This window comes from Equus quagga, chromosome 10 (assembly GCF_021613505.1).
Source record: "Equus quagga isolate Etosha38 chromosome 10, UCLA_HA_Equagga_1.0, whole genome shotgun sequence".
Taxonomy (NCBI): Eukaryota; Metazoa; Chordata; class Mammalia; order Perissodactyla; family Equidae; genus Equus; species Equus quagga.
The window spans coordinates 90,430,425-90,458,337 of record NC_060276.1 but is presented as its reverse complement, the minus strand read 5'-3'; the positions used below and the strand labels follow the sequence as shown (position 1 = coordinate 90,458,337).

Sequence of the window (27,913 nt, the reverse complement as noted above, 5' to 3'; positions counted from 1 at the left end):
GGGTGTCTTCAGCTAAGCAGAAAATAGCAACGGTACAGACTAACTTCAGGAAAAGCCTTGCAAACCTGTGCATCAAAACCACACCCGCACCGGGTTAAGCACACTGTCTTGCAATTTTAAAAGGTTTAAATTGCCTTATCTCTTGACCGGGCCACCATCCCAACATTTTCATTTCTGTCCAAAGAAATCCTAGAAAGTTGGATTGAAAGTTGAAAGCTTTCATCTAGTGGTTAAAATGTTCAGCATCAAAACTGGTGACCGGTGCAATTTACATATTGACATTTACATCTGAAGAAGAAAACAAACCACTTGTCCTGCCATAAACATTCCCAAGGCTTCATGTACCATCAAAGGCCTGGTAGCCTAAAAAATTACAGATCGAGCGCTCCTGGGTCCAGGCCTCAGACCCACCAACTCTATGAGAACAACCAAAATGGGGTCCAGCCCCTGGCCCAACAAGGGTCTCTCAGGGTCTCTGGTCCCAAAGGGAGACAGGTGGAAATGCCAAGATCAAAGGTGAGGCCAGGAGCCCAGCCCTCCAAAGCAGGTGGAGCGGGCTGCCCTCCTGCCCTCCCTCCTCTCATTTCCAGTGTTTGCTGGAAGCACAAATCTATTTTCTCAACCACAACTAGTAAGGAGCGAACACTCGGCACGCGGGATCTAGCTCAGCGCCACGTGCAACACCTCCCCTGTCCTCCAGAGCTGCTGCTCTCAGCTCACAGGAAACCGACGCTTGCCACCTGGATTTCATCTGCAAGCAACTGAACTGACCACCGAACCCTCAGAGAGTCCTCTCCAGGTAATCAGAGACCTCGGGAAGAGACACGTTGATACGAACAACGCCCCAAAACATCCCCAAACAAAGAAGGCGCTAGTTCTTCCAAACGTCCTACTTGCACCGTCAGGCCTCGGGGTGGGGTCAGGGTGGAGGCAGTCACACCAGGAAGGGCTCCCGACACAATGGACAGGGGCACAGAGCTGGCTGGGCAAATCCTGCGAGCCGTCAGCAGAGCCTGGGGCCTTCTCGGCTCCTGCCCTGCCGGCGCTCCACACCTCCACACTCAGCCTGCTGAGCCGCATTTTATCTTCACCATTCAACTCCCAGAGGGCTGATGCCAGCATAAAAAAATGCCTCTGCCCTGTGGGCTATTACATCACAATTTCAACTGACAAGTGTGGGGGGAGCCGCGCCGGGCAGAGAGAGCAATCCATCTCACAGAGGGTTCGGATTGTAAAAAGGGCAATTCCAATGTGAGCCAGGCTTGGGCGGGGGTGGGGGGAGTGTGGGGGCTGGCCTTTGGAGCCAGACTGCCAGACGGCTACCTCTACGGCTACCTCTACAAGTATCGCTGACCTCCTCTAAGGCTCAGTTTCCTCATCTGGAAGCAGGATAACGCTAGTTACTACCACACGAGGATGTCGCAGGGGTGAAATGAGTTACTAAGGATCATCCGGGTTAGAAAGATATAAGCTATCTTTCCACTGATATTGCTATAGCAATATAAGCTATCACTGTCATTGGTCATGCTGGGTGGGGACACAGGAGGTGGGCAGTGAGTTTGGGGCAAAGCCCGAGTCTCCGGCCCTCATTAGCCCTCAGGCTCCCTTGCCCTCTGTGAAAGAGACTGCTCAAGTTTGTCCTCTCCCCGACCCTGCCCTGCACAGACATTTCCCACCCGCTGCCCCACGGGGCGTCCGCTCTGCACAAGCAACCCGAAATAAAGCTAATAACCTCTCTCCCCCTTGCTAATCAGAATCCAAAAGGGCTCATTAAAATTCCCCCAGTCGCCAAGGCCTGGGTTATGTCAGATTTTATATCAGAGATAAGTGAGCGAGACTGGAGGATGCCGAAGCAGCCTACCTGCCCGGACACGAAGTGAACATCAGAGAGGCCTTTCTTTCCACACCGCGATTGAACAAGCCACCAAAGAGACGGGAGCGCGAGTGGAGATGAACACAAACATCCTGCTGGAGCACCCAGCCCCGCCCCCTGATATGGAGGGGGCTGGGCTCTGAGTCCCTAGCCCTCCCCTGCCCCTGCCCCAGCCAGTGTGCTCCCCCCATCCTCAAGGAGCAACAACCAGTGGTTTCTGAATCCAGGGCACCCACAGGGACACTCACCTCGTAGCCCAGCCTGGCAGCCCGCTGCAGGAGGGTCTCACCGGCGTTCTTATTAACAATCAGTCTCCGTGCTTCGGGTGGCATCGGGCGCGACTGGGAGGTCTCTGGAGGGGAGCCTGAGCGTGGCAGCTGCGAGGACTGGGAAGCTGGTAGCAATTGTTGCAACCGGTCGAAGGTCTTCTGGTCCTGCTTGGCTGGTGACAGTTCGTAGTGGGAACCGGGCTCAGGTCGCTTCCTGAATCTCCGGACAGTCCCCTGTGACAAAACCAGGCAGCGCACACATTTAAGGCGGTCTTCCAACGCCCGCCTCTTGCCCTCCTCCCCGAGTTATGAGCCAGAGCGCAGGAAGGCACTTTTTCCTTTCCTTCTGTTTGGGGGAGAGGGGGGTGCCCAGGGGGGCGAGGGGAAGGGGCTTCATTCTTAGTAGTTTGAAACCACCACCACCACCCAGGAGACACGCCCCTAGGACAGGGAGTGCCGTTTGCGGGGGGAGCTCGGGAGAAGGAAAGCTTTGTCCCCAGAAGCAGAGCAGCAGGCAGGCGGGATGTGCTCACACAGGCCCGGGGGAAGCGAGGAGCAAGCGGTACCTTGCCATCAGCATTCTCCGCGTAGTAGTCCCCTGTCAACGACAAGCCCCGCCTGGGCTCCTGAGGGATCAAATGCTTGGTTTTGCACAGTCTCTTCCCGGATGGTTTCTCGCTGTTGCCGGTGTATTTCTGCAGCAGACAGGCAGCCTGGCAATCCTCCTCTTCGTCTGTGCACAGCACATCTGTCTTCTGGCTTTCTTCAATTTTTTGCCGTTTGGCAGACGGCCTTGAGGCTGGCGTGCAGCTTGGCTGAGTCTGCTTTTTGCCGCTTGCATTGGTGGATAAAAGGCTCTTCATGGGCGGAGAGCCGGAGAACACAGGCAAGCCTAAATCCGGAGGGGGTGGCGGGGGGCGGGCGGGCGGGAGGGAGGGGGAGAAGAAGCAGGCGTTACACAGTTGTAGCCGGTGCAGAAAGAAAAGCCCATTGTTAGCACTGATCACTGGAGCGGCTTCAGTTTTTAAAGATATACCAATTATGTTTTCAAAGCATTAATATTTTAATTATCCCACATTCAAACGGCAAATAGGTTAACCCACAATACGCCAAATGGCAAGTTTCTTCAAAGGGCCGGGACAAGGGGGCAGAAGCCAGCCCTTCCTGCTCTCTCACCCCCAGCCACTGGAGGTCTGGGTGCTCAGGACCTAAGACTGGACACAGCCTGAAGCTGGAATGAGGGTTCTGGCAAGCCCCTGGGGTCACCCCGACTTCCCTTCCTGCCCAGCCATGGGCGAAGCTAAGCCTCCTCCTCTCAGGGGCCCTCCTCAATGTCCATTCCTGAATAGAGTGTGGAGGCTGGACGGACATCAGGCAACAGCTGCCCCCACCACATCCTAGGCAGTCAACTTCGGCGCTCAGATCCCCTCAAGGGCCCGTTCCCACAGAGGGTGGGGGACCCCCTCCGGGAGTGGGGCAGGGACGGGCGGCCTCCACATACCTTGTTCATTGTCAGTGGATTTGAGAGACTCTTCCAACCAGCTTCTGTTGCCTCTAGCGTCCGTTCCTTTCCTGCTGGCTTTCTCTTCGGAGATGTTAGTGCCCTGGGTAACAGCCCTAGGCTGAATTGCCTGGGTCACTTCCTTCCTGCCCTGCCGGCCAGGTTTGCTCTCTGATACCTGCTGCTCCCACCGTTCTCTAAGGTGCAGCAAGTGCCGTTGCTTTTTGGGATGAAGCCCTGTTAATTCAATGCACACCTTCAGGTGGGTCAGCTCACTATAATGTGGGTCTTCTAAGTGGTTAGAGGAATTGTTTGTCATTTCCCTCTCAGGCCAGTCATCTAATGGAGAAATAACTACAAATTAATGAAAAAGCCCCCTGGGGGAGGGGGGAACAAACTGTCTTATGCATCACTAATGGGGGTGGGGGAGGGGAGGGGTGTGGTCACTGTCTCTGCTGGTACCAAGCCTTGGGGAGGGGGCCTATTTGTCTTTGGCCATCTTTGGGCTGGAGCTCCTGCATCTGGCTTGGGGGAGGGGAGGTGTGAGCGGCTTTCCCCAGGGCTCCAGGGTGGGAATGGTAACCTCCAGTGCTCCGCCCTGGGATGTCCCCTGGGCGCCCTGCGGCTAGGGTGGGCAGCCCGCCTCCTGTCTGTCCACCTTTGGCCGAAGCCGACCGAGCTCACCTTTGGAGACCCGTTTTCGCTTGATTTTCAGCAGAGGGTCCTCTGGCAGCTCTTCCACAGTGGTGTCAGCGTGCTTGCTGTCATCTGAGATTTTACGCTTTTTCTCCAGCTGGAGGGTGGGGTCGTGTGGCATATCCGTGGCCGCCTGGTCAGCGGGCGGCTCACTGGCGGGCTGTCTGTCCACAAAGTAGTTCTCCACAGCAAGATCTTTGTCCTCCGGGGCTTCGAAGGGATCCTGTTTGTTTCCAGCACTATCCTCGCCTGGGGGAGGGGAGACAATAACACACAGATGAAGGCCCAAAGGTCCCCAGGAGAAGGCAGGATTTGGGGAGCAGCAGGCGGGACCTCCATGTCCAAGGTAAGCTGCTATGAACAGACCCTTCTTTGGAGACTGGGGGCTTCACACATCGGAAGCACAAAACCCTCAGGAACAGAACGCCCCAAAGGAAGGGCAACCGAAAGACCATCAGCAAGCGAAGCGGAGAGTGAGGTGTCCGGTACACCCACGACTCTCGCTTTCCACCTTTTCATAGTTGGGACAGGGGAAAGTCAAGGAGCTGAGGCATCAACACTAAATTTTTTTTTTTTTTAAGTACATCATGAAAGAACTCCCCGCTTGCCACAGTTGATCAACTTCGATGGCGCTCAGGTCCCCTCCAGGGCCCTTTGCCAGAGGACGGGTGATCCCCCACAGCAAGATCCAACCCTAAAGATCTCTCTGAAAACATCTGCAGAGGTCATGATCTTGAAATAAAAGGAAGGCTGACAGAATCAAAAGACCAAATATCTCCCAAATGTCACCTACACACGGGCTAACGCCAATGTTCACTTATCAACAGGGGAGATGATGAAGAAAGAGGGACAGGCGAGTATTGGGAAGCAGGGAAGCTGGGAAACCAAGGGCACTGGGATGGGGAGCCTCGCAAAGCCAAAGGACAGGTTTCCTGGCACGCGCACAGGGTCAGGCGCAAGTTCAAAGAACTCATGCATGTCCCTCTGTCCTCTTTCTCACACCCTCGCTGACACCATGCATCCCCATGGGGATGCTAGTCACTCCACCTGGCACTCCTTCATGCCTTCCTTCACATGCAAGCATGTAAGGACACCACAAAGACAAGACTCCGCCCCTCCGCCAGAGGTGCCTTGTCCACACCAGGCCAGGGCTCGCTAAACCGCTCCCTCCAGCACCGCCTGTGCCGCCTTGCCTTACATCATCTCAGCCCAACATCTGTCCTGACTCCTGCTTCAGCCCAGGAAACAGCTCACCGACTGCTTTGCTGGTCAGACTGTTTCTAATACACCAACATCCATCACTGCTGTCAAGGTGTTCCCCCAAGACCCCACACATCACCAGGGGTAGGAGTTTGGTATTTCGGTAACAGTGAGCTAAGCGGCCCAAGTCCATTTCCAGATGCAATCAAACACTCTCCTCGTATGCTGATCCCAATCCTCCTCCTTTCCCCAGTCCACTTCAGATATCACCCCCACTTCTCACCAGCCCTGCTGCTCCCCTGCTCAGCCTCCTCTAGGTCATTCCAAGCATCTAGCGACCGTCAGGCAGGGCGAGCTTCACCCTGGCCTTGGCCAGCCTGTGCTCTCAATGGTGGAAGGAGCCCATTCACCTCCTCTCCAGGGACATCCCAAGGCAGGCCAGAGGGGGCCATGTCTACTCATGCACAGAAATGGTGGCATTGCCCCAACTACATGGATCTTCTGTCACGGCAGTGTCCTAACACAAAGCTTGGTGGCAGGATCGGTGGCAGGAGAAACCCCGCAGCCCGCCCAAACCTCTGGCCTGTGCTTTACGGGCGAGGTAGTCAAGACAACCACCAGACTCGGTTCGGCTGGGCAAGCGAAGGAGGTGGCTGCGACTCTCACTCGGGCTGCTCCGTGACCCCCTTAACCGCACTGGCAGTAACAGCGTCACTTTACAACCTGGCCCCCTTCAGTTGTAAAGTGGGAATATGATTGCAAGCTGCCTCCCGGGGGTGGGCTTCATAAGCACACACCTAGCCCGGCAAAGGCCAGAGAAATGACTTTAACAAAAGGATGCCAAGACTCCCAGCCCAGCTTGAATTTCAACCCCACTACGTCTGAAATTTTAAGATGTGAGCCCTTCTACCCTTTGACTTCTCTGGTCCAATCAGTCTTCCCCGAAAGCCCCATGGGAGGGGCTAGGGATCAGTGTAAAACTGTAAGAGCTATCTTAAGAACCACCACGTGCTATTTTCAAGTTAATTTTTGTATATTCCCCTCCTTCCTGCTTTAGGTAGGAAAGATGGTTCAAACCAGGTAGGTTGATATCACTGGGTAATGTCAACAAAGGTCTTCCAGGGTCACACTAAGGCAGCAGCTTAGCCAGCGTGGGCCCCGCCCACAATGAGCTGCTCCGCCCTGCCACCTCTGCCCACACTTGAGATGTCCCCCAGTCAGATTAAGAATCTGTCAAGCCCGAGTGTTTCAGATTTCACTTCCACAGGTTCCAGGTCAACTCTAGGTCTCACAGTCACCTATGTCCATCACAGGCTCAATCTGTCTAAAGAAGCGTCTTGCTCGGGGAGAAGGTTTTCCACTGAAGTTTTACGCCCTCACGGCAAGCATCCTTCCTAACAGTGAAATTAGTTGATCTCTCATCTACCCAGCCTTTTGCCACGACAGCCGGCATCTCCTGCCCATAGCACCCCCCCTGGAAGACTTGTGATGACCTATTTCACAGGTGCCAGCAGGCAGTGACGGACCAGGGACCTCGTCTCCCTGCTTCTCGCTGAACAAGAGCATCCTCACAAGATGAGCCCTTCCTCGCTGTCTCCTCCAGGCCTCCCATCCAGGAACAGCTGCCTGGGTGCGGAGGGCGCCCCTTCACCCACCAGGACAGGGAGTGCGTGGCACGTGCGCCGGTCCTCCCACTCAGCTGGGCGTGGCGCTCCTGTGCCTACCTTCTGGATGATCCCCTCCTGCCTTGCCCCCAGGGACCCCTTGGTGTGACGTCTGTGCTTCCTCATCCTGAACTATTACCAGCAATCCTTCATTGCTAAAGTTGGGGTTCACTGAAATCACCCACCCAACACACAGTTTAGATACCGTGCTCCCCATTATGCATGAGGATCTTTTCCCCAACTGGGTCCATCCATCCTGTCCCCTAACCTTGAGCCTCTCAGAGTAAAGACGACAACTCCCCTCAATGAAGGTCCCCAAGACCTTATGCTAGGGTGACCTTACTCAGGCCTGTAGCAATCCTGAAGAACACCTACCCTACCTGCCCAAGATACACATGGCTACCAGCTATGAGGCAGAGACTCCATGTGACATTCCTACACACCTGGCTTGGAGCTTCTCAAGGAGGCTATTCCAACCACAACTCACAGAATTAGCCTTCGGGTCAAAGGAGATGGAGAGAGAAATAGATACACGGGGGTCTTAACCATCAGACTCCACCACTGCTACTACTTTCAATCCTTCCATAAACAGGAAGCCACGTGTCCCGGTCACTTGCGCTAAGCAGACGTGAACATGGCTGAGTGGTTCCTGGTTCAGCATCTACTCTATGGCCTTATGACTCACAGCACATACATCCCATAATTCATCATGGTTGTGCCATAGCACTCTATCACAGAAGCAGTGCCATGGCAACAAGTCACTGTGGCAACAAAGCACCCTCACAACTGTTGAGCCATGCCCAGGGAGCTCTAAACAAGCTGGGAGAGGACAGAGAGGCTGGAGGGTTCCCCACGATTGAAATTCCCTCCTCTGCAGATAACCATAGCACCCCCAGCAAAGGCTAACCTTGTTAAAACTTACACCCTCCACAGAAGAGACAGCGGGAATCTCTATTCCAGACTCAAAGTAGTTTCAAAGCACCCAGGTGCTCTGCCACAACGAAGAAGCTTTGTGAAGCCCTTTGACTGAGCTTTCTCCAGTTCCTGCCCAGGCACTGCCACTGAGCAGGTCCTGGGTCGGCCCCAGCCACCCTAGTTCAAGAAGGAAGGGATCAATGCCTCCTTGTCCCTCCCCATCTTTGAAATGCCACTGATGGTTGCTATGACGGAATGCCCAAGTTGGAAATTCCAAATGAGTTAGGAGCCCCCTCAAGCACCCCTACTATCATAAAGAATAAATGACAATCCTGACCCTCGTGTTTCCATGTTAGTTCACTTTTCTTAAGCAAGCCCCTCCCAACAAGACAGACCCACACCTGGGCCGTGCAAGAAGCACCCAGCATCTTAGAAGCTCCTGGTGCCTCCAGGGGTACAGGGCTGCCTCAGAAGAGGGAAGGCGTCCTGTACCCTCTAAGACCCCTGCCCGCCCCAAATCCCCACCTCAGCTCCCACGTGCTCCCAGCTTGGCCCTTGGCCACAGTGACACCCGTGAGAAGAAAACTGGAGAAGGGAACCAATGCAGAGCAGGGCCTGAGCCCACATGGGCTCCAGACACGAGGGCCAAAAGGACAAGAAGGCCATTAATTTGCAGCTGAATGTATCCAGCACCTGCTGTCGCCTGGATGAGGAGGTGGCAGCAAGGACAATGGATCTCTAGGTTACTCCTCTTGACCAACCACAAGCCCCAAGTCCCCAGAAGACTGAGGATGGTGACCCAGCTCCTTCGTTGCCCCAATGTATAAAACTGAGCCCTTCACCTTGCCCAACCCGTCTGCCCTCGGTAGAGATTTATGGCTCACCAGGCCCTGTTCTGGGGGCTCCAGGGAAGGGAACAGGGTGGGGAGGCCTTTCTGAATCATCTGGGGCTCGGGCCCTGCTCCCCAGCGGCCACCCCGAGTTCTCATCTCTAGGTTCAGCAGGAAAGACAGGGAAGGCCACAAATTTCTCTGAGAAGAAAGGTGGGGTGAGGTCATTGAGACGTGAAGGGCAGCGGCCACCCTGGGTCTGGCTTGTTACTGGCAAACCAGAGAAAGGGCAGGAAGACTCGAGGCTGGCTAACTTCCTGCTCCCTTCTTCCAGCTTCCCTGGCCATCCACCCAGAACAAAGAGGGCTTCTCCCTCGAAGGCAGTCCCCCCTCCTCCGAGAAGCACCTTCCCATTAACTCAGCCTTGCCCACGACTACCAGTCTCTCGGAGAAACTTCCCCAAGAGCTGGCCTTATGAGGCAGCTGAGAAGGGAAGGGCCGCATGTCCGCAGTGAGCGTGGGCAAGGGGGAAGGCTCTCGGCTGCTTTACTCAAGAGAGGCCGGATGCTCTATTGCCACCTTTCAATCCCCTGAGGGGGAGGAGTAAAGAAACCTTCACTTCAGGCCCATCCGGAGTCCTTGGTACTCGGGGAAGGCCGCCATCGACTAGCAACAGAAACTCCCTTCTACGGGACTAATGGGGAACAAACTGGTGCTGGTGTGGCTCGCCCAGAACCCTGGCCATAGGCCTTTGTCTGACCCCAAGGATGAGCTGGGGGTGGAGGATGGGGACTCGAGAAGCACACTCTCCCAGACCACAAATTCTCCCAGGCTCCATCAGGCACCGTTGAACTAAGCGTGCATGGGAACGCTGGGCCTGTGATGCCCAACGGCACAGAGGCCTCAAACGCACCCCCACCCCTGACTGTACCGTTGCAGGAGGATTTCTGTGCCCACTCTCCTTGACGTTCACCCAATGCCCTAATTCACCACCGCTCACGAGCTTTCTGAGGTCTGGAGCAGGCTTCAGGCCTCAAGCATGTACATTTAGGAAATGAGGAGAAAGACCTCCACTTGCTGCGCATGCATCTTATCAGCCCAGGAAATCTCCTGGGCAAATCCCAAAGTCAATCACAGCGGGGGACCAGCTAGGGGGACTGAAGAGTGTGACTGGAGGAAAGCCCTAGGTTTCGCTCCACATTTTGCCTCCAAAACATAACACACCCTTTGTCTGGTGGGAAGATCCCCCTTGTGTGTACCACATCCGTGGATTGTGTTGTCAGCTCCTGATGATGGGAAACAAACCTGCCACAGAAAAGAGTTCTGCTCATATTTATGGTGCCTTCATCAGCCTGCATCCCATTTTAACAAAACCCCTCCTCTGGAGGGAGAACACAGTACTCTCCATTCCCAAAGAGACACTCCCTAGGGAGGATGGGGGAGCCGCCTCTGGCTGGAAGTAGCATTCCACTGCTACAAAACAAAACAGAACACATGCACACTTGCTACAGAATAGAACATACACCTGCCACAACTATGTTGCCCACTGCCGTGGCGATACTGTGTTACACTGTTACTAACTACAGGGCCAGTGTTTCTCTGGAAACGGAAATGTGGCCCAGGAAACAATCTTTCACAGACGCCTCATTCCGGGATGCTACAATGTTCAAAAGGACAATGAGCCCTTCACTCCATGGACGACAAGAGCACCAACTCGGTGAACTATTGTAAGCGAATCGCTTCCTCTCACCTCCCTCAGCTCTGGGAGCAGATAGGCCCGTTCCCACCGACATGGTCCCACGCAAGCCGCCTGGGTTCACTTACATCTCTCACTGTCGTTCTGGTCGGCAATGGCCTCCTCCAGGGCGACCGACTTTGGCTTTTTGTCCTGATTTCCTTTCAACCTCTCCCAGTCAGTGGGGCTGAATTTGCACACCTCGGAGTCTTTGGTCGTTGGGTGGCCCCCTTCTCTCTCTTTCATCTCCAGCTCTGAGAAGCGCATCATTGCACGCTGGAAAGAAAACGGAGATGGAAAAAAAAACAACGCCTTACCATAAAAGCTATTTCATTTGCCTTACCTTAAAGGAAAGTATTTTCAAAGAAAAGTTTGCCCAAAACCAACCACAATTTATGATACAACTGAGATATTTTTAAATTTAACAGATAAAAATTTAAGGGTATCTATATGTAAGTAGTCACACAATCTTTATTCGTAAAGCCATATGTATATAGATATATATGTGGCGTGTGTGTATGTCTATGCATACACTAGTGCAGAGAGACAGACATTCTCTTGAAGGTAAATAAAACGAAACAAAAACACAACGCAAAGAAAACAAAACAAAAACACAACAGAAAAGAAAATAAAATGCACAATGAATAAAGACGACCATGGCCCACAAACTTCCCTTTGTATATTTGGAAATGAAATTTAACTCAAAAGGTTTATGTAAGATTCTAGTAATAAAAATTTGAAGAACTGACCTCACAGTAAGCAGCGGGTAGACATAAAATACTGTCCTCTTGTAATCCTTCCATCTATGTAATTAAAATGGGCACTCAATGGATCATTTAGATAACTTCATCCATTTTTATAAGCATAAACCAATTTTTTTCTTAACATTGCAAAACAATTTGGCTTTATTTATCTTTTAATTAAAAGTAAAATATCTTAAGGAAATTCCTATACAACATCTATCATTCACTAGCAAGTTAAATACATACTCTATCCCTTTAAGCGAGCTTTTTTTTTTCCTTTTTTTTTTTTTTTTTGGTGAAAAAAATTGCAAGAATCCCACAGACATGCGGCTGCTACACACCTCCACCGAGTATCACGTAAGGCATCCTAACAGCACTTCTAGATATACTCGTTAACGTACAGTAACGGCAGAGAAATCAAAGCAATTAATAGGTAAAAGTCATGCAGTCTTTAGACATCCTTCGCAACAATTAAAACTTCCGTTTTCAGCATTCGAGTGGAGTTCTCTTAAAATCTACAGAGTAACTTACAAGTATCCAGACACATGAACCTCCAGTACTGCCACTCATGTCCCCTTACTGGACACATTTCCTACATTTCAATTACCATAAGCTTCCTTAACCAAATCTGCCTGGTGTCCTGCCCTATACTCCCCAATCCTCTTTACACATTAAAAAAAGCTGACAACTGGTAAAGTGATTGAAATTCGGGTGGGGGGCTCACCTGCAATGCCCGCTGCTCCCGGCTGAGCTGACTGGAATCTGCATACAGTTCGGTAGTGACACACTTGAATCGGTCACCCACGTAACCAGCGGAGTTTGCGATTCTCTTTGCCAGCTTAGATGGCTTCGGTTTCAGAACTTTGCCATCACTTGATTCTGCCTCATCAGCTCCATCTTTGGTATAGGTGGGGGTGACGTCCACACTCGGTGGGGCACTGCCCACACAAAATGGTTTGGGATCCTCTTGGGTTTTACCAAAAGTTACCGCAGGGCCATCACTTCCCAGAGTTGGCTCCAGGAATGGAGTCGAGACTGGCACCCCCAGGTTCTCCTTGGTGGTTGCCGCTGGAACGTTCTCCTTGCTTAAGCTGAAGACTGACTGGCCCGGAGCCTGTTTGAAAGTATAAGCTTCGTGGAAGTCACCGACGCGCCCCATCTCCTCTCTCAGGGCGATGAAGTCGCGGTGTGGCTGCAGGGCCGGGTCAGTCGGGGGCTTGGCAGGCTCCGTGCTCTGGCCAACACTCTCAGCTGCGAAGCCGGGTTTGGACACGTTTGTGTCGGGTTTAGCATCTGGCTCTTCCCGGAGAAGGTCTACATAGACAAGCTTGTCACTCTTGACGACAGTTTTCCCTTGATTCCAGCTGGGGCTTGGCTTTAGGTTCTTTTCGGCGGGAACTTCTGGGTGTAGCTTGGTGCTGCCAGCTTCCAAGATCTCAGAAAACCGGTTCCGGAGGGTTGGGTCCTCATAGCGGCCTCTCTCATGGGACCGGGACCTCCTCTCGGGTTTCTCCTCTTTAGTGATCTCTATGGGTGTGTGAGGTATCAACATGGGGTGCACCATGCCCAACCCCAGGGCGTCTTGGTAGGTCACAAACTCCGGCCGGCCCGTGGGCAGCCCGTAGGGCAGTCCGGGCTTGGGGGCAAGGTGCCCAGGAAAGAGACTGCCACTGGGCAACAAAACTGGGTGAGGGTAGACAGGTCCCTTGCCATGTAAGGAGAGGGGACTTATAGCGATGCCCTCAGGCGCTGGGTAAGGGAGGTAACTCCTGGGGTAGGGAATTGGTGGGGACCTGAACGCCTCAGTTGGAGAGAGAAATATTGAACTCGGCGGAAGGCCGTTCTCGTTTGCTTTGAAGCTCGGTTCGGGGTTGCCGGCTTTGGCGCCCTTGCTGCTGGTGCCACCGCTGTGCTTGGCAGGCGTGGTCGGGGGCTGGCCCACGTGCTGAATGACGGATGGCGTGGTGTCCACAGAGCTCCTGCTGGTCTTGCTGCCATCTGCGTTGGCATTTGGGGCTGGCGATGCAGAGGCTGGGCGGCCCGCGCTCGACACCGACCCCGAAACGTTAGTGACCACGGCGTCTGTACCGCCCATGCGGGGACACGAAGAACTCCGCTGCTGTGGTATGGCCCAGTCCAAGGCTTTGTTTTTCAGCGGCATGCCTTTGCCATTGTTCTCTTCATTAGGACTTGGCCCGGGCACCACCCAGGATGAGGGAGCCGTGCTGATGATTTCCGATCTATAGAGCGCACAGCCATTTCCTGGAGGAGACAACGTTTCTTTCGGAATCTCACTTCCGGAGAGCACTAAGCCACTTCCAGCTCTGCTGTGAACCAGGACTGTGGGAGCCATCTTTTTCATGTGGTCAGCTTTGGAAGCATCTACATCCACCACTTTAGAAGACAAGTCTAGTGGCTTATCGGTGATGTCTTTGGTAACCGTCTGCTTCTCCAAGAGAGGAGGTGAGCCACCATCCTTTCTGTCTTGACCCGCTGCTTTCCTGGCGTGCCCGGGAACAGGCTGGGCACTCTCAGCCCCTTCTGGAGCCTTCGGGTACTTGCCATTGGAGAGCCTGGCCGCAGGGAACTCACTGCTGACTGTCATGTATGGCTTCGACAGAGTGACCGAAGGAGACGTGGAGATCCTGGCGTAGTGCTTGTGGAATTCGGAGTAAGTGTCTGCAGCGGGCTGGGAGGGAAGGTGGACTCGGGGTGAAGGCCGAGGCGAGGGGGGCAACAGGAGAGCTGTGTCCCCTGGCAGGCTACTGGTGACCTTGGCAGAGGGCACCCTAGGCTGTTTACTGTTCTGGATGTGGGGATAGGCATGGGAATCGACGGGGTTCCCAGGACTGACGCCCATCTTCCAGGGCAGGCTTTTGTCTGCGCAGTGGACCAGAGGTGGGATGGCTGGGGAGGCCGAAGGCGTCGAGAGCCTCATGGGAGAAGCCAGGGATGACGGGATGTGGGGACTGACGTAGTGAGGTGGTGGCAGGTAGAGAAAGCGCTCCCCGTTGGTGCAGACCGGAGAGTACAGCGGCTGGGCCAAGCTGTAGGACTGCTGAGGTAGCAAGGCCTTGTACATGTTCAGTGAATACTTATTTGGCGAGTCAAGGAAAGGGTAGATGGCTGGTGTGGCACCTTCCATGTAAGGGTTGACCCAGGGCAGCCGCAGGTAACTAGCACCATTGATGTTGAGAGGGCTCTGCTTGTCGCTGGCAGGCCTGTCCAAGCCCAGTGTCTCTGCTGTCGGGACAGCACTTTTTTGTATTCCAGGTGGCGTTTTGTATATAGCACTGAAGCCATTTGGGGGTTTTCCAGAGACAGCGGAGGCCTCCACTGTCTCAGGTGTATTCGGCTTGAACTGCATCTCTGGATTTCTTTCGGAGGAAAACCCAAGACCACCGAGAGTGCTTGTGGCAGCCTCCCGACCTTTCTCTGAGCCCAGTCCACACAAGCTAGAATAGACGATGTTGCCAGGGACACGCAGCCCTTCCCGGATGAGGCCAGTGCGGTCCATGCTCAGCGCTGCCAGGCCATCGATCCGATGGGCTGTGGTTGCGTCCACCTTCGCAGAAGAAGAACACGGGTGTTACTTAGCACGCTCCTTCCAAGCAGCAGAGCCCGTCCCCAAGAGAAACTGCAGACTAGTTCTACAGGACATCAGCCTCAAGATCCGAGCAGAAAAGGTTAAGAAAGAAAGGATTCCCCGGGTCTGTGGCCCCTCCTCCCTTATCCAAAACCCTTTGCTGCCTGCCTTCTCACCTCTGTTCGACTCCATCCCGAAAGCCAGGAAAACATGGATCCCTTTAGACCTGAGGCCCATACATTAATGCAGTTACCTCTTAACTCTGGAAAATTCACTGTCTCAGCAAAAAGCCTTTGCTGCAACAGAGATGACACCAACTCTCCGACTCTGGGCACCACCCTCATGGGGTACAGAGCTCGCACTAACCTTCCCTGGGCCTGTCAGGCTGCGCGCAAGGGCGGTGTTCACCCGTCTTTCCCGGAAGGCCTTATTTAACATAACAAGAAGCGATCTTGAGTGGGACAACAGGAATGGAGGGCTTTGGATGTCTCATTTCTAAATCAATAAAGAGGCCATGGGTCAAACCGTGGCTGCGTCCTTTGACTTCCTCTCCCCGGTGTCTGAAGACAGGTCTGTGTTTCCTAGTTTACCGGAAAGGTAGACCCTAAGGGTCTACTGGAGGCTGGAAATTTGACCAGCTGGGAGCACTGATGTGGCACGTGGCTTATGGAAGGAAAGAAGGCAGCACATATCCCACCAGTCACCAGGGGACAGGGACATAAATGGCGAGCATGTCAAAAGGAGGGCTCGGCCAGAAAGCCTAGACAGGAAGAGCTGGGGTGAGGGTCTGGTCCTGCCAGAGGCTACTACTCAGCCTAGCCCCGAAACACCCCCACCCGGCCCCCAAAAGGCCCTTTAATGGTATGCAAATGAATGCACGATTGATTACAGATCACTGATACTCAGATAGCACATCAACAGAAGCCATTAGTCTCTTACCACGTTGTGGTTCAAGGGATTTTCTTCCCTCAGTTCCAGTCTGGTCTTTGAAGCATCACCATCATTTACGGGAATTTTCCTATTTAAGAGGACACACGAACTTCATGAAAGCATTCCTCACTTAACCCATCTTTCATAGATTGCCCCAGAACAGACCAGTTTCTAGTAACTCCATTATTTCAAACTGCCTTTAAGAAAAATTCCTCCCCCATGGCCTATATTAAAAGTTGTCCCCAAATGGTGATTCAACTAGACTGCCAAAAACAAAGGAAAGGCAGGACAACGGAGACGTGAAATCACAAATATGTCCCAAGCAGGGTAAGGGAGAAATCAAGCACAATCACTCCTCTGGTGCAATCTTTTCTCTGGAGAGGCCACGTAGGCCATTCAGGGCTCTGCTGTCCTACCACACCCTTATAAGCTGAGGACAGACATTAAACAGTACAGTGGCCAAAGACCAAGTGGAGGCCACAAGGCTAGAGGCTCTTGGCTGGCAGCTTCAATCACTTCTGTGTCACCCACGAGGGCAGACTTTCAAAACTTTTCCCCAAATAAAGTTAGGTACCATGTCCTATGAAACTGGTTTCCATGGTGATAATGAAGCCATATTTGACTGCCTCTATCAAAATGATGCAGGAAACACACTAATATCACACAAATGTCAGCTGCTCTAGGCTCCAGAGGAAGCTGTACATCTGTGCCAGGCTGCTGCGGCTGCCCTGGGACTTGTTATCAGAGAGCATCGATAAAGAAAGTGCTTGGTGCCAACTTCCAAATCCCCAGGATAAAATCACTGACAAGCAGCAGAGGAAAGTTTCATCATTACCTTGAAAAGCAGCTTCAATCGTCTATTGCTTAGTGCCTCTACCCTGCAGTCCAAAATTACTGATCAGGAAGCATAACAGAGCTGTTGGGTGACTGAAACCAGGGGCCAATGGCCTCACTGAACGGGCAGCAGAGGACACGGAGAAACCCCAGGCTTGAATGAAGTAAAGGGTGGCTACCCCCCCATTTATTACTGAGCAAACTATTTGTTTTAAAAGCACATCGAATGCCGATCCACCTGGGCCCACACTCCTGACATTTAGAGTTAAAGCAGCATATAGACCGGGATTAATTCTCCTTCATAAATATGAAATAATAAATTAAGGACGAAAGTGCACTTGAAAGGCCGCTTTAGGGGCTAATCTTTTAAAGGGCGGCAATGCTTCGCTGAGCCGGGTTGCCTGTTAAAACTGTAAATCAAGGGCCGCCAGCCAGGCGGGAGATCTTTCTCCCCCACCCTTTGTGGGCCCCCTCTGGCTGTAAGAAGGTGAGGGGGCTTCAGCCTGAGCTCTGCTCAGGAGCCCGGGGCCTCGGGCGGACAGGCGCATTCACCTGTCTTCGTTGATCCCACACATGCGGACCCTCTCGCTGTTCATCCAGCTGTGAACGTTCCCATACAGGGGGGTTGCTGAAAGCATGTCGTCTTCTTGGATGGCAGCGTTTCTTCAAGCGTCTAGTCTGTTAAAAAAAAAAAAAAATTCCCAGGAGGTTGAATAAAGAGCCAGAGAACAAGAGAAGCCCTCTTCTGCTTGAAGCTCTACAGGAGCTACAGGATGTCCAGGAGCGAAGGGACACACCTGACCCGAAGGTACAGGAGAGGAGAAAGGTAACTTCCTTGGCAGGAGGCACCCAGGGTGAGCAGAAGGTTAATTAAAGCACCACGCCCCACGCCATCCAATCATAGAAGGTGGAGCCCAGGTCAGCCCCCTCCCCCGCCTCCTGTCCAGGGCCATCCTCCCTTCCCCTTTCCCAGCCTTTGGAGAACACGCTTGAAAGCATCCACGGCTGGATCCCAGGGAACCACACACTGATTCTTCTTGAAGCTGAAAGGATCAGAGGTGGGGGAAGGCGCCACAGTCAGGTGTGGCGGCCCCAACTACGACAGGTTCCCAGGGCTGAATTTCCAGGGCCATGGGGTGTGTAACTTACAGATGGAGGGTTAAAAGGAGTTGGTGGACCGATGAGCCACCCCACCCGAGCCCTAGATTAGATTAAGCACCAAACCCGGGTGGTTTGGCCTGGGTGGTTTGGCCTGGGAGCTGCAGAGGGAGGCGGCTGAGTAATTCAATGACGCCTGCACGCTGGGGACAAGAAATCATTAGCAAGCGCAGAAGTCTTAGCAGCCCAGGCTGCCGGGCTGCGAGCCGCTGGCATTCGGGGAGCGGGCAAAACCACCCATTTCCCACCACCCGGGAGGGGGAGGGCTGCTGAGGCAGAGGAGGGAAGAGCACCCCCCCTCCTTCTCTGCCCACCACCCCCACCCACATCACATTCTAGTTTGCTGCATGAGTGAAGGGTCAGGACAAGCTGCATTTTATTAACAGGATTATCACGGCGCGTGATTTATCCTCGTGCAGGATTTTAATTGCTCTTTGGAGGTTGAGCCGTTTCTTTTGACTGCGCTTCAGCCCATATCCTGCTGTTAAATGCTGGGTTAATAAGTAGGGGAGCCTTTAATGCCTGGGACCGATGGCCCTCGGCAATTCCCTGCTCACAAACACACTGCAGTGTCCCTTGTCCAGGACCCGGCCACAGCATCTTTACACGGGACCCAAACCCGAGTGTGAAATCACTGGTGTGCAGATCATCAGGGGAACTTTTCTTTCTCCTCCCTCACACACCCCACCCACACAGTTTCCGAAAGCCCAAATGTTCCCTAAGTCGACACATTTCCTTTGTTAGCAGGAAAAAAATATGCAAATGCTTGCTTTTACACTTTAGCACACGCAACGAACGGACTGCCGGGTCGGTTGGGTTGGAGACACCGGGTTCAGAGCCTCTTTCTGGGAGTAACTGAGGGTGCGGGTGAGGGAGCACCTGGGAGAACTGAATCCAAAAGCTAGGCCATCCTTCACATTTCTTTGTCCTAACCAGGTCTTTTGTCCACCAGCATCCCCCATCGGCCCTCTATACATGGAACACCGTCTGTGAATCAAGAGCCACGTACAGACACACCGCACAGGGTCGGAGCTCAACAATGAAACTGGAGGAGGAGAGGAAGAGGCAGAAATCTGCAGAGTTGGGGCAGGCCTAGTGGGCTTCTGAAGAAGCTACTTCTCTAGGAAGTGTCTCTCTTCAGATAGACCGGGGCGTTTCCAACGGGCTAGCCACAGCGCCCCAAAAAGACAGAGTCCAGTGCCGAGGAAGGTTCTGTGGGGGCTTGTGGGCTTTTCTTCCATCTTCCAAATATACAAATCAAGTTGGGGGAAGGGCACCACTAGTGCTGGGCCGACCACAGGGACATTTCAACGGAGTGTCCCCTCCCTAACCCCTGCTGCCCCTTCTAATAAAAGGAAGACATTCTGGGTGGCCTAATGGAGAGGGTGGAACAACATTCCTTGGGGCAAGTATCCTGGTCATCAGCAGCAGCAGTGGGACCACACCATGCCATCCCATCACTGTGTGACATGATGAAATGCGGACATTACATCAGGAGCAAAAGGGTCACTCACTCAAACCCAAGAGAGGGACGAGGGAAGAAGAGAGTGTGTGTCTTCGAAACCTCCATCTGCTGGTGTCCCAGTGTTACAAACCGGCCTTCCCTCAACCAAGCCGCGTGCTACACGCCTCCTTTAGATCCCTTGTAACAAGGACCCCCGCCTCAATCATCCGAGAGCTCCCTCCCCCTCAAAAAGAACCAGTCGCCCCCTTCCCTTGAAAGGGCTTCGCTTTAGAAAGGGCAGCCTGGACGGGGGCAGAAGGGTGAACAGAGTTTAGCGACACCTGGGACCACTGGGTGCTTTCAAAGCTTCTCCCCCTCTCCAGGGCTCGTCCTGTGGGGTTTTCAATATTAACGCCGTAGAGATAAATGACACCAGGTGTCAGAATGAAGCGTTCTCACATGCATAGGGTCAGACGGAGGGTTGGGGCCCAGCGTGAGGTTCAGTGTCATGGGGGTGGGGGGACAGAAGGACAGGGCTGGACATGAAGCAGCAAGGAGGGGGGGACACATTGTCGGATCCTGCTGACTACACACACATGCACACACACACACTCTTATAATCTTTAGCTGCCCCATGAACTTTTTGTGAACTGTTTAAAAGTGGAGGTCTGTTGAACAAACAGCGGCGCCACTGCCAGCCATAATTTCATTGCAACAAGCTAAAGACTTTTAACTCTTCAGGTGCCTGGCTAAAGATGGAGCTGAGGGGAAAGGGCCAATGAGCAATGGCCCTGCCTGGCAGGAAGCCCTTCTCCAGGGTGACTGACAGACAGGAGGAGCAGCCCAAATCCCCGGCAGGCAGAAACTTTCTCAGTGGAGGCCACAGTCCTTACACTCCGCCATTACTGAAGGATGGGCAGCTCCCCTCCCCCATCTCCCTGGGACGCAGAACTCAGGGGTACGCTGGGGTGAGAAACACAGAGACTGAGGCAGAGATACAGCAATGCTCATCCCACTCCACTTCTAGAAGCAACTGTTGAAATAGTTAGGGCCTTTTTTTTTTACCTCAAAGGGAAGGAAAGCGCTTCAAAACCGACTTCTGACCCTTGGCGGTGGGACATGGCAGAGAGGGCCACTGATGTGATTTAGATGACAAACAGATAGGTACTTGGCTGGATAAAAGGCTCATCTGCCCTTATTTCTCAACATCTCCCCCCGCCACACACCTTCTCTTCCACATGCAGGCTATGCTTCTAGAAGTGCCAAGATGTGTGAAGTCACTCAGGAAAAGTACTTTACAAGCACCAACCTGTTTCCCGTGTGAGCTGCTAAGCTACACCTTGGCTCTGCTTTTAACCCTTTTTTCCAGCAGTGGCGAGAAGGGGCAAGGACCCGGACTTGGGATGAAGAGGGAAGGCGGCTGAGAAGCGGCCAGACGGGGGGACTGTAGAGTGTCTGCTTTCTAAAGAACACAGTGGGAATTGTAGTGACCGCCCACTGGAGTGCCTAGGTCCGGGAGAGAAGGGGCTTGCAAGACGCACAGACCTGAGTGGTCTCCAGATCTGGATCTGGTGGGAACCGAAAGCACAGGAGACTGGGGGTCTCCCTCGACAGACTTAGGCAGGCGTTCATCTGCTCTGGGAGCCAAGTTATGATTAGTATCTGAGTCGGCCTGGAACTGGGGAGAAGGGCCTGATTGGCAGAAAGAGGTCAGATGGACCAAGATTAGGAGCTATCATCCCAACCCTGGCATCCCAGAGAAGGGACACTTGCGCCCACTGAAAAGACATGAGGGGGCACACGGGCGCTTAGCAGCGCCCACCACCATTTCGTTTATTCCTGCCACGAGGACATCGTTATGTGCTGAGGAACAGGAGAGAACGTTTGGGTTTTTTTAAAGGCTCTTTACCCTGGCAGCCAACAAATAGCAGGTCGAACAGGAAGAAGGAGTGGCCATGACAGGCCGGGATGAGTGAAGGGAGGGGAGCCAGCACCAGACCACTCTTGGCACCTCTCCTTTCTCTCCACCCCGGCTCCTCCTGGCACCAGGCCACTTTCCACTGCCTCCACCCTTGAGGCGGCGATCCGTTAAAGTCTGCACATCACGCTTGTCAAGTGGCACAGACAAAATGGAAAGCATCGCCACCAAACCATCCCAACTCCCATGCGCTAATGGTGACTGACCCCTCCTAGTGTCTCTCTCACTTGGCAGCCCTTGCCCCGACTAGGCAGTTATCCAGTTAGGGGCCAAGAAGGCCTGGACAGGTTTTCGGGGGCTTCCAGCTCAGGCCAGGCAGGCATCAGGGATCCTGGCCAGTGTGCAGAATGCTGGGGTCCTCAGTGGGCTAGGGACCTCTTCCGGGAAGGGGTCTCCCTCACTGCATGGCTGGCTGACTCTGGAGAACATGCAAGAATGTGGTCACCACAGCCTCACCCTCAGCCACGGCATGTCTCTTGGCAGGTGGCAGAACCTCTTCAACCTCGGTCCCCTCATCTGTAAATATTTGGCACCACGTTTTCCCGAGGATTAAACCATATTATGGACTTGAGTTTTGCCTGGCAATAGCTGGTCCATGTCACGTTTAACCCCATGAAACAGCATCGGACTCCGTTAAACATACGATGTAACAAACCCCAGAACTGTTGCATAGTCTCTGTGGCAGTGGGAAGGCTGAGGCAGGGACACAGAGGGGGCCAGGCCAGGGAGGGGTGACCTTCAGCAGAATTGTGGGGATTTCATCGAAGCCCAAAGCTAACCACGCGGGAGCCCTTCTTGGGGCTGCTCCAAGCACAGACTGAGTCACGCACAGCGGCACTTCTCTAACTGGTGTCAAGGAAGGGAGGGGTGAAGAAGTTCCTATTTTAGGATGGGGGGGGCTGTGTGGGGGTGGGAGATGAGAAGAAAAAGCTCTCCCGGATGTGCAGTGTTGGGGCGGGTCCTCCTGGGCTTCTTTCCCGGGTGTGTGTAGCAGCCGCTAGTGGGGGGACCCCAAGGCTGCCCTCTGCCCCCAAGGCCCAGGCAGGGCCACAGTCTTCCAGGGGTATGGCTGAGGGAGGTCCCTGCTCGGTCCTCCCGCCCTCCCTGGGTGCTGGAGGGGTGGGGGTTGGGAGGAGTGGTCCAGCCTGCCCAGGCGCTGTCTCTTGGCACACTCCAAGCCATGGCCATTGCCTCCGGGGGCGTCCCCACCCACGCCCCAAGTTTTGCATTAGTAACAGACTGAGCTGCGGAGCAGGAGGGGAGAAAGAGAGAGAGAAAGAGAGAGAAGGACGGGAAACTCGCGCGGCCCTGACCCTTCGGGCAACTAGAACCTTCCCTGCCTCCTCCCAGGGCGCCTGGGTCAGAGCAGAGCCACTCGGGTCGGTCGGGGAGTGAACTTGGCCCTCGGGCGGCCGAGGCGGCGGCTGCAGGGAGAGCGGGGGAGGGGCGCCCCCTCCCCCGCCTCAGCCCAGAGCAGGATCGGTCGGCAACAAAGGGATTTTCTCTCCCACCACACACACCCGAGCTGCTCCGGGCTCGCCCGCCCCTCCCCGCGGCTCCTCCGCCGAGGTCCCCGCGCGGGCCGCGCCACGGCACACACCCACACCCTCGCGACGCGCCCCCGCCCAGCCTTCCAGGAACTCCAGCTCCGTCCCGGAGGCGGCCCGACCTCCGCAATCCCCCGACCCCAGTTAACCCCTTGGGCCCTGCGGCCCGCACGCTCCCTTTCCTGCGCCCCCGCCACGGAGAACTCAGGACATGCTGCCGAGCCCACCCCGGGAATGGGCACTGCAGACCCCACGCAGCCATCGTCCTGGGCTCCCTTCCGACCAGATTGGAGTGCTGCTCTCCGTGGACGCCCCCTGCCCAGAAAGATGCAAACCAAGCGCAGCCAACCGTAAAGAGGGAGGAGTTGGGGGGGGGGGGCGCACCAGCAAGGATGGACCCGGAGAGTCGCTGCCAAACCGGGGCTGCCTGCCACTTACCACCACCCCCCCCACCCACCAGGCAAAGCCATGGCCCACCGTCGGACACTTCCCCTTCTCCCCTGCCACCCGTCCAGGCCACTGCCTCGGCTTTTTGTTCCTTTCACTTTCTTTCACGGTTTTGCCACACACAACCACGTGTGTATGCAAGAGGGGGCCCGTTTGGAAGCTGGTGTCCCTCAACAGGAGGTGGCCCAGGACAGAAAACCTAGATTGAATGCAATTAAGCACCCATACTCCCCCTTCCCTGCCCCCCACCCTCCCAAACCTCACATACCCCCTTGGTCTAGTCCCTATAGAGCTGGGTTCCCACTTGGAGTCTACACAACCTGGGGGCAAATCCAGAATAAACGATCCATACCACAACTCTAGAGGGGGTGTCAATGCACTGCAGTCTCCACCAGGGCTTTGTAGGAATAAAACGCACTTAATGTCCCCCCCCCAAAGGGACAAGCTATACCATAAGGCTATTAACAACAGCTATCATTAGTACACACAGGAAGCACAAAGGAACTTTTTACGCATAAAAATTGCATAATACACAGGGTCCTGCGATCTGCACCCGGGTTCCTTGCTGATTGTGTGCCGCCTGGGAGTCCTGGGAAGGCTGGGGATGAGGGTCAGAGGAGGAGAGGGGCTCCCACTTTCTCTACAAGGAACAATAGGAACCCCACGTCTGCTCCTCAGTCTTGGAACTCAGAACACCCCAAACAAAGCTGCGAACGACTGCTGTATAGATGGGGGCCCATGAATTTTTGTAGCTGTTCAGAGCTTAATTACTCCTCCTTGATCCGTGGGACTAGACACGACACCGCCAAGGTTAAAATGCCCCGAACAGCGCCGAGCAGATGTGAGCGAGCTGGCAGACGTGCAAATGAGGCCTGCCTCGGAGCACGATAACAAGTGACTAATACATTGCATATCGTTGAAAGAAAATTATTTTTCTCTAATTTGCATTTGCTTGGGGGAAAAAAAAAGCCAAGCAGAGTCCCTCCTCACAAGCCCGAGTCTAATCCTGGAAATACAGCCCGGCTGCTTTAAGAGAGCTGGAAGGAGGGAAAGACTGCCAGTGTTTTGGCGTTGCAGGCTTGTTTATCTTTCCGCCTTTCCTCCAAGGCGAAACTCGTTTTGCAAGCAACATTCCTACAGAAAATGGCACACGTCATAAAAAGAGACCAATTTATAGAACTGGCACCGAAGTTCATGTATCGCTCCAGAAGCATCTCCCAGCTCCCCACTAGGGAACCCAACTAGATGTAGAGGTCCACGTTAAAACTCAGACGGTAGACCAGGTGTGGGGAGGACAATGAACTTGATTTGCAGCTATCCTGTAGGGTGTACACCCAGGGATCAAAGTCACATAGAAGGACAGGATGTAGAATTATGTCAGCTCTAAATGAGCCTCCAAACCCAGGGGCCAGAGCTGCGAAGGCTTCAACCTCGGGATGGGGGGGAGCGCTTTTTACACCCAGCTTGCCCCAGGACAGCCCCGAGGCAGGCCCACCTTCTTGGTCATCCTGAGCCCGCCTGCTTGGGCCAGCCCTGCATCTCCAGGACTGGCAGCCACCAACTGCTCTCCCTCCCACCCTGGCGCCTCCCTGCAGTGGCTGGCGGAGGACCAGCAACTCAGAGAAGGCCTGTGGCTGTGGGCATCTAGTTGATTAAGTCACAGAGCGGGTGGCGCTGTGGGCAGACCTCAGGACTGCACCTTTGCATCCTGCAGCTAAAGGCAAACGCGCTCTTGAAAATGGGGAGGCTTGGGAGGGCAAGTTCAGCCATGTGGGTCATCCAAAGCCACCCTGCGCCCATTTCCCCCAAATGCACCCCCCGGGGGGCCTGAACCTACACAAGCGTTTCCAATCAAATCTGGAAACCAGTGCCGAGTGCAGAGAACACAGCGCCCGCCTGTCTCTCTAAGTTGTCTGAATAACAGGACCATTTCAGAGGGGGGGAACAACGGCCTTCAGAGCCTCTGCAATTTCCAGAAAGCCTTCAGCTAATAATACATTCTTTCCAACAAGCTTGCTTAGGGCTGAAAGTTATTTTCCCAAATCTTAAAACCCCTGTCCTAAGCAGCTGAGGACCCAGGCCCACAGATCCCGGCCAACGTCCCCCCAGACAGTGACACTCATGACCCCGTGGGCCTTCTCTCACCACCTCTGCCTAACAAGTTTCTTAAACCACAACACACAAACCATGCTGCACCTCCATGCCAATCCTGGGAGCCATGAATGTGTGTGTTGGGGGGCTGGGCGGGTGGGGGGTGCTGCTGCGCTCTCTCTCATCCGAGGACACTCTGGCCAGAAAGTGGCGGCCACCTCTGCAGCTCTGCGCGGGGCTGCATAGTGCGCGCTTTGTGTAAGTGCCGAGGAGGCGCAGCGCTGCTCGCGCACCAACAGCTGTCACATTATTTGCACTCGCTGTAAACAGCCTTCACATTCCCCCCTTACCACATAGTTAAAGCCAGACTAACAATCCACAGTTAGAGATCAAACCAACAACAGCAGCATTGTGTCTGCCTTCGCTGCCTTCGCACCAAGCCCAGCAGCTGGCAGGTTTCTCCGGAACAAGGGACCCCCTCTACCCCACCCCTCCGGGCTCCAGCCAAGGCTAGCCAAGGCAGCTTGCGTTTGTCGCTGCGGATTGTTAAAGCAAAAGAGCACAGCCATTTCGCGGAGATTTCTGCGGGGTTGATCAGCTCTCCCAGAGTTTTCTCCTCCTGGTAGCTTGGGCAAGCACCCCTCCCCCATTTCCTCAGCTGGGAAGAAAGGTTGTTCAGACTCCCAGGGTCGGTTTCTATGCTCAGCAAAGCGTGGGCTGGCCTGCCCTGGCCATGCCTGGGGTCAGGGCAGGGAGGCCAGGCAGCTCTGCGCTTTCTGCAGCCCGCGGCCCAACGCCTTGTGTTTCAGAAATGTCCCACTCCCGGAATACTTACTGGTCGCCCCACTGATCAAAATGTCTCCTTTATGATTTTTGGTTAAGTCGAACATTTCCATAATCGTCATTATTAGCGCAAATTACACGCCTAATCGGTCCTTAAATAGATTTTAATTAAATAATCATACAAGGCTCATTTTATGACTTAAGAAAGGCATTACTTTTCGTTATAAACTTTCCACCAGGATAGAGAATAACGATAGCAGACAAATACTTATTCTTTGAAAATCACCAATAACCAATGGGCAGAGTATCATGAAATAGAGCCTGTTTCACCTTCTCGAATGGACGCAGAGACCAGACATACAACATCTACACAACTTTCCTCTCGAGAAGAGAGGGGATTTCTTGCTCCAAAGCATTACTTTTGTCTCCTCCTTGGGGCCAGTAGAAATAAACCCGAAACGCTACTTTTCCTTACCCATCTGAAGAGATTTCTCTGGCTAGAAGTCTCTTCTGGAGACCACTGCTCCCCGCCCCCAATCGTTCTCCACCCCTTAGTCTGCTGAGAGCCGGGGTGCAAAGCAGGCAGCCTGTACTTGTTAAATGCTGTGTAAAATGCTGTTGATAAAATAATAAATACAAAGGATCGAGGCTGCCGGGTCCACGGGTGTTTTGACTGGAAATGCCTTGGCACTTGTCATGTGTTTATGGGAGAGCAGACAACTCCAGGATTTACATAGTTTGGACATTTCTGTACTTCATTTATTCTTTCCGAAATGACGTAGGCCTACAGCTATTTCAAGTTTGCGTTCGTACAGAACTGTTAAATGCCTAAGAGTTTCTCCAATTAAACCAAGTTTTAAATCAGACCCAAAGCTGGAACAGACATACTCTCTGACTTGCCCCACTCAGCCCTCAGCCCCTGTTGCTGGAGAAAACAAACAGACCCTCAACAACAACCCCCTGTCCTGGCTCTCCCCACCTTCACCCCCTCTGGGGGCAGCGAGGGCAAAGGTTAAGGTGTCTTCAGATTACAGGCAAGGCCCTGGCTACACACACGGTGGAAATCATCGCAGTCCGGCGCATCCTGGCCAGACTCTACCTCTAAACCAGTGAGCTAAGATGGGGGGAAAACCGCTGGCCTGGTAAAACCCACTGTTCACAAAACAATGTCAGCAAAGGCTGGAAGGCATTCTTTAGAGAGGGACAGGGATTCGTGCCTACTGAAGCTCTTTCAGCACAAAGGCTTTTAGGGGAAGAAGGGAAAAAGAGGGAGGAGGAGGGGGAGAGGAGGAGAGAAAGGGAGGGCTTCTGTTTCAGAGCAGGCATCCCCTGAGAGTCAAGAACCAAGTGTAGCTTCAATCAAACGCTGACTTCCCCTCTGGGAGCGAGGAGGAAACCTGATCACAGTAGCTTACTACCGGCCTGGATCCATACAGGTCTGGTTTTCTTCTCATGCTAGTAATTTTTTTAAATACATATCGATATAAAAGAAGCAATCCCTGGCCGACTTTATTGAAAACCACACTGAGACCTCATAACATCCGGACTTAATCCCTATCAAACAAACCACAGCACCTCTGGCCTCTGCAGCAGGCCACCCCTCTCCTCTTCCAACCAGGTTTCTCCCCTCCAGCCACTGCTGTTCCCGCCCCGCCCCCCCCCCCCCCCCCCCCCCCCCCCCCCACCAAC

At 53.8% G+C, this 27,913-nt stretch overlaps 1 protein-coding gene across 10 annotated transcripts in view; it reads right to left on the bottom strand.

Moving 5' to 3' along the window:
- BCOR (BCL6 corepressor) overlaps positions 1-27,913 on the bottom strand; it is a 114,957-nt gene that overhangs the window by 7,594 nt on the left and 79,450 nt on the right. For 6 of the 10 annotated variants that reach the window (XM_046672954.1, XM_046672952.1, XM_046672953.1 and 3 more), the window contains exons 2-10: positions 17,329-17,454; positions 15,952-16,030; positions 12,151-14,991; positions 11,433-11,486; positions 10,773-10,959; positions 4,328-4,588; positions 3,644-3,982; positions 2,709-3,034; positions 2,122-2,376 (exon numbers count right to left, since the gene is read on the bottom strand). In XM_046672954.1, the coding sequence (XP_046528910.1) occupies positions 2,122-2,376; positions 2,709-3,034; positions 3,644-3,982; positions 4,328-4,588; positions 10,773-10,959; positions 11,433-11,486; positions 12,151-14,991; positions 15,952-16,030; positions 17,329-17,414 (4,428 nt within the window). In that variant the 5' untranslated portion in view covers positions 17,415-17,454. Of the gene's footprint in view, positions 1-2,121; positions 2,377-2,708; positions 3,035-3,643; positions 3,983-4,327; positions 4,589-10,772; positions 10,960-11,432; positions 11,487-12,150; positions 14,992-15,378; positions 15,508-15,951; positions 16,031-17,328; positions 17,455-27,913 lie in introns of those variants that run through there. The other 4 variants (XM_046672957.1, XM_046672956.1, XM_046672955.1 and 1 more) reach the window with 4 other exon arrangements.